The sequence below is a fragment of the Salvia splendens genome, chromosome 5, assembly GCF_004379255.2.
Source record: "Salvia splendens isolate huo1 chromosome 5, SspV2, whole genome shotgun sequence".
Lineage (NCBI taxonomy): Eukaryota > Viridiplantae > Streptophyta > Magnoliopsida > Lamiales > Lamiaceae > Salvia > Salvia splendens.
In genome coordinates, this window is record NC_056036.1 from 38,861,899 (window position 1) to 38,875,066 (window position 13,168).

General features: G+C 36.8%; 1 protein-coding gene across 1 annotated transcript; it reads left to right on the forward strand.

Moving 5' to 3' along the window:
- Positions 1–6,479: 6,479 nt before the first annotated feature.
- Positions 6,480–10,668, forward strand: LOC121803376 (TVP38/TMEM64 family membrane protein slr0305-like). Its single transcript, XM_042203050.1, has 5 exons — positions 6,480–6,714; positions 8,273–8,518; positions 9,353–9,589; positions 9,687–9,904; positions 10,183–10,668. Exons 2-5 carry the CDS (start codon positions 8,279–8,281, stop codon positions 10,448–10,450), a joined length of 963 nt encoding a protein of 320 aa, XP_042058984.1. The 5' UTR covers positions 6,480–6,714; positions 8,273–8,278; the 3' UTR covers positions 10,451–10,668.
- The last annotated feature ends 2,500 nt before the right edge of the window (positions 10,669–13,168 follow it).

A 13,168-nucleotide genomic window follows, 5' to 3' on the forward strand; every position in this document is an offset into this window, starting at 1 on the left:
CACCCTGCACATTATTACAAATATGTGAGCCACAAGCTGTATCTAATACCCAAGATTGTGAATTATTCATACACATATTTATCTCAATGACAAACATACCCGAGCTCCCACTTTCTGCACATTGTTCCTTGAATTTTGGGCAGTCTCTCTTCCAGTGTCCTTTCTCATGACAGAAAAGACACTCATCCTTTGATAATTTCGACTTCTTCTTGGCCCCTCCACTCTTAGGCTTTAGAACAACATCCTTAGATGCTTTCTTCTTCTGTTGCTGCTTATTCTTCCATTTTGAAGACTTCGCAGAAAAACTCACCATGAGCACAAATTTTACCTTAGCAGTGGAAGACTCATAAGTCTTAAGCATATTGTGCAGCTCTGGCAGCCCAACCTTCGTGTTGTTCATATTGAAATTCACAATGAAATTCTCAAAACTACTAGGAAGAGACTGCAGAATTAGATTTGTTGAGACATTTGCGGGGAGCACCGTTCCAATCGATGCTAACCTCTCAATCAAACCAATCATTTTCAGTACATGCTCAGAAACCTTGCCTCCATCATGACGCTTGCACTTGAAGAGATCGCGAAGTATCTCATACTCCATAGTTTAAGCTTGTGAAGCATACAAACTCTCCAAGTGCTTAAGCATTTCATATGGAAACATTTGTTCATGTTGTCTTTGCAGTTCAAAACTCATAGATGACAGCATGACACACTGAGCCTCAGATGCATTATCAACATGTTTCTGATGAGCTTCAACGTCAAACGTAGCAAACTCAGGAGATTACTTATTGGGGATGACACCAATTGGTTTGTCCAAGACATACTCAGCCTTGTCATGCCTTAGCACCAAACGCAAACAACAGAGCCAATCCGTGAAATTTGACCCAGTCAACTTGTTTGTTTCCATCAAACATTTGTAAGCCAAGTTTGACATTTTATCTGAACAGAAAATAAAATGAAAGCAAATCAGAAAAGCATATAAAGATCATATTTGTATCACTAATCAAACAAAGGTTTATTGTATTGATTAGCTCCCACTAATTTTAACATATATTATGTCCCCCAAACATAAAATACGAATTTATATCAAATATAAATTTTAGTGGTCCAAGATCCAAGTCTGGAGTTGACAAAGTTTTGGAATGATTTTTGAATACTAACTTCACGCTTAAAACTATTTCAGAAAAGATATTTATTTAAACCAACAATTCTCCGGAATTTCAAAATCTCAAAATTTTCTTGAAAAACTCAAAAGTAAAGCTTCCTCACTTTCCATAAAACTTTCGTAAAGGAATAGAAATCTAATCTCTAACTTTCGAAAAGGAATAGAAATCTAATCTCTAACTTTCAAAGTTAATTACGAATCAAATTTTGATAGAAATTTCTAACTCTATTCCTCATCCAATTTGATCTTCAAAAGATTGAAGACAGTTTCGAGTGAAATCATATTTCATCTACAAACCCAATCACAAAACCAGATTACCGAAATCCACAAATATTTAACACTCAAATTAATTATGAATCGAGCCCCGGGCTCTGATACCACCGTAAGTAATTCTTGTATTTATCTAATAAGGCCAGTGGAAATTGCATACAAGAATAACAGATCTAGATTCATAATCATATTGCAAGTTGAGCATGTGAAACGCAACGGAACTAAATCTTACTTGTTGTGTTGTTTTCTTCTACGATTGAATCTTGCAAGTTGAATCCATTACTATCGAGGTCCACGTGCAATCCAATCCAATCCAATGCAGGAACTATCCCGGTACAATTGCTCCTTAGAAAAATGCTAGGAATTCTCTCTACAAAACTTTACTTATTTTCTCTCTACTGTTACTCAATTTCTCCTCTCCCACAATGGAGAATAAGTAACCATTATATAGATAAAGAGTCACTAGGGTTTGATGATTGTTGGGCTTATGGACTAATATAATTGTAGCCCAACTATAATTACTTAATCCATATTAATCTAATTGTAGCCCATTCCTTTCAAAATGTAGTTAAAATAGTGGAGTGCAACTATTATTGGATAGTGAAACTCATATTATTATTAATGTTTAATGATGGACTCTAATGGTACTAGTTGTAAATATATTGATGTATATGGTAATGTGTTTATGAGAACTTTCAATAAATGGTAATGTGCTATTTTTATGGGATTGGCAGAAAAAGAAAGTGTTCTTATTTTTATGGGACATGTAATATTGAGCATTTAGCGATGGTCTTTTTGACTTGTCAATGTGTGAATTTTTTGCAACTCAATACTATATCATACTCCCTCATCCTATAAGAATATGCACTTTTGGTTGAGTACGAGTTTTAATGCGCAATTGATAAAGTAATAGAGAAATATAAATAAAAAATAATTAAAGTATTATTAGTGGAGAATGAGTCTCACCTCATTAGAGAGAAAAGAGTTTCCAAGTTTCAAAAGTGCATATTCTTGTGGGACGGACTAAAAATGAAAGAGTGCATATTCTTGTAGGACGGATGAAGTATTGGGTAGCGGCAATCGGCATATTAAAATTACTAGTAGTATTTTACTTTATAAAATTGTTTATGGACTTTGCCAAAGTAATTAATATTATTTTAATATTATAAGGATAATTTTTTTTAAAGATTGAGATTGAGTTGAGCATTTAAGAGCATTAGCAGTGGTGCGGATGTCCCAGCGGACATCCCCGCGGACATCCCAAAAACACCTCCTGCCACGTCATACAGACATCCCACTGCGGATGCCACCTCATACGGACATCCTACTGCACAATGGTAGACATCCCCATGGACATCCTGACGGACTTCCCACAATAATAAAAATTCACAAATTCACAAATTAAACAATTTTCGGAATTAAACAATTTACGGAATTAAAATTTCGACACAAATGAAATGAAGTGGTGCGAATGAAATTAAGTTCAACGAGCCGTATATATAGACTTTTAAACAAAAAAAATAAAAAATTATAAAATCGGGACGTCCGCACGAACGTCCGTCGTGTCTCCGCAATGGCAGACGTCCGCACGCACGTCGCTACGGACAACCGCGGAACTCCGGTGTCCGCAGCGGACGTCCGTATCCGTCGCGACCTTGTACAATGCCGGACGTCCGCCGGAACGGGCGCCATTGCTGATGCTCATATACTATTAATCCAAAATATTTTATATACTCCTTTAAAGAGGTAACAAGAATAATATTTTAAAAACTATTCTTTGATGTAGGACTCCCTAATTAGTTATTTAATATTATTGCTCTAGTAAGATAATAATAGTATTGTTAATGTGAAAATAGCTTGCGTTAAACGTCACTTCCAAATTTTAATTGACCCTCTTCTTTTTACTCCCTCCGTTCTCCGTTCCATAGTAATAAAGACATTTTTTTTAGCACGAAGATTAAGAAAAATTGTATTAGATGAGTTAAGGAAATGGAGAATAAAGTGAAAAATGAAAAAGATAGAGAGATGAAGAGAGAAAAAAATAGGAGAGAGTAAAGTAGGTGTGGAAAAATATGTTGACTTTTACTAAAATGGAAATGACTCTATTACTATGGAACGGAGTGAGTATTTCTATTTCTATTTCTATGTACTAGTTTCTCTATTTCTAAATTCTAACCTCGTCTCCGTGCCCTTCTTCCCTGTCTAACTGAAAATCATAAAAACTAACAAAATTACTAGCACTTTCTTCCATTTCCAACCTCCGCAACAATATTGATACTGCGTTTGACACCGGTCAAGCCTCCGCCGGAGCGAGGGCTTGGCCCTTACTAGTTCTGTCGTTGATGGAGGGAGTATAATTGTCTAACTAATAAGAAGAACAAGAAAGAATAGAAAGAAAGAAGTAGAAAGAAAGTAATAAATTGAAATTGCATAAAATATTCTCAATGACTAACTTAAGAGCATCCGCAACGGTGGCGACGGTCGCCACCGCCGTCCGCGCCGCTGGCAAGGCGAAGCACCGCCGCTGGCAAGGCGAAGCACCGCCGCTGGCACGGCACTGCTTGATGCATCGAGCAGCGCCGCGCCAGCGAGCAGCTGACGTGGCGGCACGGGATTGGGCAACGGCATAGCCGTTGCCTTCAAATTTTTTTTACTTAAAAATCGGTATTTAATTGTAAATAATGATAAAAAATAAAAAAAATATTTTCCAAATCCAAAAAATATGGCCGTTTTTTTCCCGTTTTTTCTGAATTTTTTTGAATTTTTTTATTTTTTTTCCCCAAAATCATTATAAATACACACATTCATCATCAATTTATCACATCAAATCATCTCTCATTCATCTCTCATTCATAATTCTCATACAAACTACAACACATTCATCCCTCACTCAAAACCTCAAATGGATTTCACCCATATTATGGCGGAAGCGGAGCGCGAAGAACAAGAATACTACGAACAACATCGTGCCGCTTACGAAGCATATGTCGCGTCGAATACCCCCGCTCCTCCTCCTCAACGAACTAGATCAAATCGCCGCTACATCCATCGTGACCGGGAGGGAGCCCACGAAAGGCTCGTTTCCGACCACTTTGCCGACCAGCCGCGGTTTTCGGCAGATTACTTTAGGCGCCGTTTTCGCATGTCAAAGCGCTTGTTCATGCGAATTGTCAACACATTGTCCGCACGTGTTGAATTCTTCCAAACAGGTCCAGATGCAGCCGGCCGGCAAAGTATCACGCCGTTGCAGAAGTGTACGTGTGCCATCCGACAACTCGCTACTGGGCAAACGGCCGACATATTCGACGAGTATTTGCATATCAGTGAGTCCACTGGAATCCTTTGTCTAAAGAATTTTTGCGAGGGCGTTCGTTCAGCTTTCGGGGATGAATTCCTTCGGGCACCCAGCACCGATGTTTGCCAACGGTTGCTTCGTCTTCACGAATCAGTCCATGGCTTCCCCGGAATGCTTGGCAGCATTGACTGCATGCATTAGAGGTGGAAGAATTGCCCGAATGCTTGGAGAGGGCAACACTTAAGCGGTCACAACGGCGGCGGCCCAACACTTATCCTTGAGGCGGTCGCCGACTACCGCCTATGGATTTGGCATGCATATTTTGGTGTTGCCGGAGCCAACAACGACTTGAACGTGCTCTATTCTTCACCACTCTTCAATGATGTGATGAATGGTGTAGCACCGGCGATCGACTTCACCATCAACGGAAATACATACCACATTGGTTACTATCTCGTCGATGGTATCTACCCAAGGTGGTCGACGTTCGTGAAGACGCTCCACAGCGTCAAGAGTCCGCGCGGAAAGACGTCGAAAGAGCCTTCGGGGTCCTTCAAGCCCGATTCAACATAGTGAAGGCCCCGGCTCGGCTGTGGTACGTGAATAATATCCCCGACATCATGTTCATGTGTATTATCTTACACAACATGATTATAGCCGACGAAGGGCCGAGGGCGGCTAGCTTCTATGACGAGGATGAAGCCGGAAGCTCAACAGCGAGGTCTCCCCCACGCCGAGGTGAGCATACGACGGTTGGCCAAAGGATCGAGACAAGGCACACAATGCGCGATACCCGAACCCACATTCAGTTACAAGAAGACCTAATCAACCACATGTGGGCGAAATTCGGCAACGAGTAGTGTTATTTTAATTTTTAGTATTTTAATTATGTAATTTTTAATTTTTAGGATTTTAATTATGTCGTTTTTATTTTATTTGTCATTTGTAATTTTATTTAGGTTTTTTTAATGAATTTTATTATTATGGAAATGTTATTGTTTAATTGAATTTTAAATTAATTGTGCTCGTCCTTGCGGAAGAGCATAACTGTGGGTGTTGTGCTCTTGCCAGAGAGCATGCAGAAAAAGTGGGGCCGGGCCCACAACCGTGCCGCCGGCAAGAGCACGGTTGTGGATGCTCTGATACAATTTCATGTGCCCCTCGAATGTAATTAACTGATAAAACTATTTTGATTTAAACTATTTTTTCATAAAATATATATCAAATTAAAGTAATTTTATAAGGATTCTAACAATATACTAATTGCGTATGTTTTGATGATAAAATTTGATAATTTATTTTGAATTTTCAATATTTTCGACAGATTCATGTCAACAACAGTATATATAATGTCAATCTTATGCATATCCAATGTCAACAGATTTAGTCGACATATTCAAGGCATTGAGTTGATATTATTACTATACTATGTTGGCATCGCGATAATCACCAAAACTGTCATATATAAAAATGATGAAAATACCCTTTTTAAATTAGTTAATTATAAAATAAATTTCTACTTGACCTATCACTGGATAATAGTACTAAATCAATTAGTAAATAATTAGCAATTATCACATTCCCATTCTACGTATATATATATTCTCACTCAATCTATCAATAATTAAACATACTCATAAAATTTAGTTATGCGGTTAATGGTAATATGGAGTAATATTTATATTATTTTTATTGATTTATCAAAAATTAAAATTCCCAAAAACTCGAGAAAAAAAAAGTAGTGCTCTCCGCCTACGACTAAATTCACTTCCTTTTCCTTTTCCTTTTCCTTTTCCTTTTTCTGATTTTCGCCATAACCCAATCAATCCACATAATGGGATTATTCTTTTATACGCTTCTGTCATCTCGATTTCTGCAAATTTATACGTGAAAAATTCAAAACCCCCCAGCATTTTCACCTGAAATCGAGAAAGCGTGGAAGGGGGAAACAATCGCCGCTGGCCAAGCAACACTCCTCTTTTTCTAAGTAAGTATTGAGCGTCAAGTTCAATTTTTTTAGCATTCTTTTTTGTCAATTAACTTCTTTTTTATTAAGGGCGATTCTTATTTGGGGCACTCTGTTGAATTTTCGCTTTCTTTTTCTCTATTTGTTTATGTGTACTCAATATCAGCATGCCTTTGTGAATTGGCATTTTTTTGCTATTCCAGTAAAGAATTGAAGAACCGAAACAATTTTTGTAATTATAGGGTTCGAAGGGAAAGATGGTGCCTTTTGTACATATTGGCATTGCCTTTTAGCTCAAAACTGGAAATGACATATGTAGATGCTTTTGGGTTTGTACTTTGTTTATGAACAGGGCAATGAGGCTACTAGTTTAAGGCTTGGGTTCTGTGTTGGCCACATAATTTTTCTGTATTCCTTTAATTATTGGGTTAATCTGTGATATGTGTTGTGGCTAGGATTATCGTTGCCTTTGATTACTGGGTTAATCTGTGATATGTGTCGTGGCTAGGATGATCGTTGCCTTGAAATGGAATTTGTACCGATTATTATCGCAAGCTTAAACTTAATACTATACGTAGGCTTTGGAACTTAGCAAGCTTGAACTTTTCAACTTTGATTCCCCTTGGAATTCGATTTTGGTTCTAATTCCTGTTTAATTATCTAAGTGGTCATTATTTACATACACGGCCAGTAGAATGGGTCTATTTTCCGTGTCTTCAGCGTGTTAATTTGATTCTAGAATCTAGAATGCACCAATGATACCACTATCATATATCTCAAAAGGTAATAGATTGTTAAATCTTGGCAGCAGTCTTGTCTAGTCATGGTGTGGTATGCATACTTGATATATAGTGCATTGGTTTCTGAAGAAACAGTTTTGTTCCCATACCAGTGAATTGCTAATTGAAGGAAAAAGTGTTTATGGCATTTAGGTAGACTGAAACCTCCTCTATGATGGTTGAATGTAGAAAGTAAATGACTGCAAAACCTTTTTGTTATCATTAACGTTTAAACCTAATGTTTCAATGACTACTGGGAGAAAACATTATTCTTTACTTCAACAACTGATCTTTGACTTTATCTGGAAAAAACTATTATTAATACCTCTAGATCAAGATTTTCCAGCCCATGTGTTAAAAGCTGACACCAAAAACCGAAAGCCACACTCTTGGAACGAATCTACGGACTCTATTTAACAGATGAATGATTAAATAACATAGGACCCTCAAACACGTCTCACATATTGATCCATCTTTTTAACTTCTAATCCTTAATAAATTTATCAATTTAGAAAATAAAAGATAACTACGGAAATGAAATAAGTAGACATAGACAATCCCCGCAGGAACCAATCTGTTACATTCTGCATACAATTTTAATATCCAGTCACTCGTACCTAAGTTTCTGTTAACAATGCAAAGTGGAATGTGGATGCTGGAAAGTTTATGTAAGTATGTGATGCATATTTATCAGTTAATTGTATCTAGTATAGGTGAACTCCACTTCCTCATTTCTCCTTTATCATACTGAAAGTTATGATTCATCCTTTTCTTTCTCTGGCTGGGATTTGGTATATCAGCTGGAGATGTCAAAGTTGAGTGATGAGGTGATGGAAACCCATGCCAAAGGAAGAGAAGACAGTGAGTATGTGAGATTGGTCAAACCAAGTGAACTAAGGAAACCTGAACCAGAGATTTTGGAATCTCAAAGGCAGGAGACAAATGGATCTCGAATGTGGTGGGTGAAGACCATAATATGGTGCTTGATCACTGTAATTCTTCTTCTCATATTAGCAAAGTGGGGATTGCCCTTTTTTGTAAAGAAGGTATTTACAAGTCCTTTTGCTTTTAAAAATTACATACCAACTTCCTTGATATTTTTCCGCTAAACTCCAAAGAGCTATAGTTTGCAACTGTTCATGTTAACTAAGGGAGAACTGAGATTTGAGGTTTCAGAGAGTGAACTTGAAACACCGAACAATTAATCTTAAAACTTTTTTTCTTCGTCTTACATGCTAGATGTTTGCTCCAGTTATGTGAAATAACAGAGCCCAATTGAGAAAATGCTTGTAAATGATGATTTCTTCGGTTCTCCCATTGTTCAATCATTACTACGCCATTCATATTTGAGTAAGGATATTGTGGCTTTAACATGTTTTGGGATTTTAGATTAGATTCAGGTCACAGTTTGTGTGCTCAGAGTTCTGTTTAAAAATGACTCAATCGTATAAAGTCCGAGCAAAGTCAGATTTACATAGTTCGTTTTTAGAAGTAAGTTGATAAGTATTTGCTTTCTTTCCTCTCAAGCTATATCACTCTTTTTAGCTTCTCTACCAATTAAGGAACTGCAAGATCAGATTTAAGTCTTGCATTTTGCAAATGTTATGATTTTGCAAAGGTATATTGGCTCAACATCCAAGTAGTTAAAACTGCATTTGTATCTTGTAGCGACTTTATTTTGCTTGAGGTTACAGTCCAACAACAACTAGTTTCAAACATAGCTTTGAATTTTTGGTAGAGAAGCTCCATGACTGCAATCAATGTAGTATATTTTAGGAGTAAAATTAAGCTTGTTATATTATGAGGTGTGCTTGCTAGTTTTATTGCATTTGGGAAATCCTATTGTTTGAATGTGACACAATGTGTGCTATCTTACATAGGTTCTTTTTCCAACCTTGGAATGGGAAGCCACTGCATTTGGCCGTCCAATGCTCGCACTTGTACTTGTAGGTTCGTTGGCACTGTTCCCTGTTTTTTTAATTCCTTCAGGCCCTTCCATGTGGCTGGCTGGGATGATTTTTGGTTACGGTCTCGGGTTTGTCATAATCATGGTTGGAACAACAATTGGAATGGTCCTTCCCTTCTCGGTTGGTTTACTCTTTCGTGACCGAATTCATGTAAGGAAATGAACTTATAGGGAGCCTTTACAGTGTTGACTTCCATGCCTTGTTTTTTGACTCTATACTTTGTTTTATTTTCTTTTTGTGCGGACAGCAATGGTTGAAGAGATGGCCTGAAAAAATTGCTGTGATTAGATTAGCAGCAGAAGGAAGTTGGTTCCATCAGTTTCAAGTAGTTGCTCTTTTTAGAGTATCACCCTTTCCTTACACAATCTTCAACTATGCCATAGTTGTAACAAATATGAGATTCTGGCCCTATTTATGTGGATCAGTTGCAGGAATGATTCCAGAATCCTTCATTTATATCTACAGGTCACCCTCTCCATCGCAATCTCTGTCTTTTGTGTATATCAGAAATCTGTTGTTCATCATTCCATCTCAATAACTGTATTTTCAAATAGCACACACATCCATTAGTTCTGCAAGTTCTCATTCTTTCATTTAGTCATGTATTGCAAATGACACTATTAGGTGTTTGTTTTCCACTGATAGATACGTGGATTTTGTAACCTGCTTGAGATGCTGCCATCATTATTTAACGTTTTGATTAACATCCTTTGGTACTAAGGTCTGGTGTTGTTTCTATGCAGTGGTAAGCTAATAAGGACATTAGCCAACGTCCAGTATGGGAACCATCACCTCACTCCAGTAGAGATCATTTACAATGCAATCTCATTCATTATTGCAATAATCTCAACGATTGTTTTCACTGTTTATGCCAAGAGGAAGTTGAAGGAACTGGAGACTGAAGAAGCCGGTGAAGAAGGCACAGCCGTTGGCACTAGCAGTTTTGAGTTGCATAAACTTCCTAGTAAAGAACCTGATAGTTATACACTGTCTTTGCCTGTAAGTGGCTGAAGACGGGAGAGGCTTACTCTTTACCTAGTTTGTGCCGTAGGAAAATAATGTACTTGTAGGCCGGTACTCAATGATATCTGTGAGTGGATCTGCCACATCCGTTTCAGGTGAGTCCAGATTAAATTTACTGTATCGTTGAATATCCTCGATGTAAATGCCAGACAGATCATTGTTTTATCTTCAAATTCCATTGGAAAATATATTCATCTTCTACAGCATCTTAGAATGCCATTAAAGGAACATTACATTATGACCTCATGCCAGCAATGTCGAGAAACTGAAAGATGGAAAGTAACGTCGATGTCTGTTTCAAGAAAACGACATAGGTGTGAAGGAGGCAGTTCGATATCAGATGCTCTGCTCCACCTATCAAGAACCGGTTGTTGGGAAAGGCAAATAGTAAGTTTATTCGTAATCATATTCACTCCAGAGTTTCTCCATTCCCTCAAAAGCTCTTGTATGAAGTCACTGAAAACCGCTTCCTTGGACTTGCTCTTAGAATCATAATTTGATGAAAGACTATTGGGAATGGTTGTTGACTTGTATAGCATGAAAAAAGTCTGTTGGTTTACCAGCATATAAAGGTAAAGTGATGTAACTGCAGAGAACCTGCACATTAAAATGTAGTCACATCACACTGTGAATTGAAGACCAAGTTTGTTAGAGTTTAGTTTATCACTGGATAGTGAAATGGCCAGATAATGAACCTTGGAATGATGTAATCAACCCCCCCTCTGATGCAAGGATTGAATCCATATGTGGTCTGGACAGGGTAAGCAGGGGGGGGGGAAGGATTGAGATTGTTATAGCTTAACAAAATTCTAAATTCATGAATCTTAAAAAGATCAGTCTTTAGATACTAGTATTAAAATATTTATTTTATCAACAATATATTTCCAGATTGAAAATGCCAAAGTAGCTCATGGACAAATTGAAAAAATAGAAACATACAGATTCTTCAATCCCTAAAAATAATCAAATCATACAAATTCACAACAACTATATACAAATACAATTAAACATACCAATCAATGGGAGAAGTTCTTGGTCACTATGAATTTTCAAGCTAGGGCCCAAGCTATCCTTTCAATTCCTCCCCATTTTCAGTTCGCTCTACTCCACCATCGAAATTCTTCGGTACCCATGTCCAATCAATCTACTGAGGGGTTAACTCTTTTTTGATTCTAGGGCATTATTTACATTCTTATTGTGTACTCCTTTTTTTAAATTAAAAATTTGGGAGAGACGCATGAGTATCATGTGTCTTTTGTTAATGAAACACATGATGCTCTTGCGTTTTAAGCTAAGACGCATAACAGTTATGCGTTTTTAAAAAAAATTTAATTTAATTGAAAGACGCATGAGCGTCATGCGTCTCTACATAAAACGCATGACGCACATGCGTCTTTATTTAGAATTAAATCAGGCAGCATAAGCTTACAGAACAGAACAGGCGAGAAAGGAGAAAGAAAAAAAGGGGCAACGCAATTTCTTGGCGATTTCCGTCGATTTCTTCTACTTTTCTGTTATATTCCGGTCAGTTTTCTTCAATCTTACAACATTGCTCACTTATTCGTTGTTTATTGCATAATATTAGTGTTTCTAATAAAATTTTCTCAAATTTTCTAAATTAGGGTTTATAGGAAAAAAATTGTCTCTAAATTAGGGTTCTGCATAAAAATTATACAAAATAACAACAATTAGAGACAATTTTTTCCTATAAACCCTAATTTAGAAAATTTGAAAAAAAAAATTATTAGAAACACTAATATTATGCAATAAACAACGAATAAGTGAGCAATGTTGCAAGATTGAAGAAAACTTACCGGAATATAACGGAAAAGTAGAAGAAATCGACGGAAATCGCCAAGAAATCGCGTTGCCCTTTTTTTTCTTTCTCCTTTCTCGCATGTTCTGTTCTGTAAGCTTATGGTGCCTGATTTAATTCAAAATAAAGACGCATGTGCGTCATGCGTTTTAGGTAGAGACGCATGACGCTCATGCGTCTTTCAATTAAATTAAAAAAAATTTAAAAACGCATAACTGTTATGCGTCTTAACTTAAAACGCAAGAGCATCATGCGTTTCATTAACAAAAGACGCATGACACTCATGCGTCTCTCCCAAACTTGTAATTTAAAAAAAAACGCAGAACACAATAAGAATATAAATAATGCCATAGAATAAAAAAAGAATTAATCCATCTATTGAGTTTCTTGAACTTTGGTCCTTATGGTAAACTCAATTTAGAGTGAATTTGTGTATTAGTAAAACACATGTTAAATAATGCCATAGAATCAAAAAAGAATTAATCCATCTATTGAGTTTCTTGAACTTTGGTCCTTATGGTAAACTCTATTTAGAGTGAATTTGTGTATTAGTAAAACACATGTTTTTTAGTGTCTGATTGATTATCAAAATGTAGGTTAATTGTCACCCTTTGTATAATCCGTTGTTTATTTCTAACTTCACATATTATGACACTTATTTAGAGTAATACAGTATGTTATAATGTATTAAATATACAGAACAATGGAATGATACTAAGGCCATCCACAACGCCGTTACTAAACCGTCTCTTAACCGGCCCTTAAATTACTATTTGCGGGCCCCACTGTACTTTTTTACTCCATCCCTTAACTAAGGATGGAACCTGCAACCCTCCGTCCCTTAACCATCCCTTAAATTACTATTCATTTAATTTCATTTTTTATTTTTA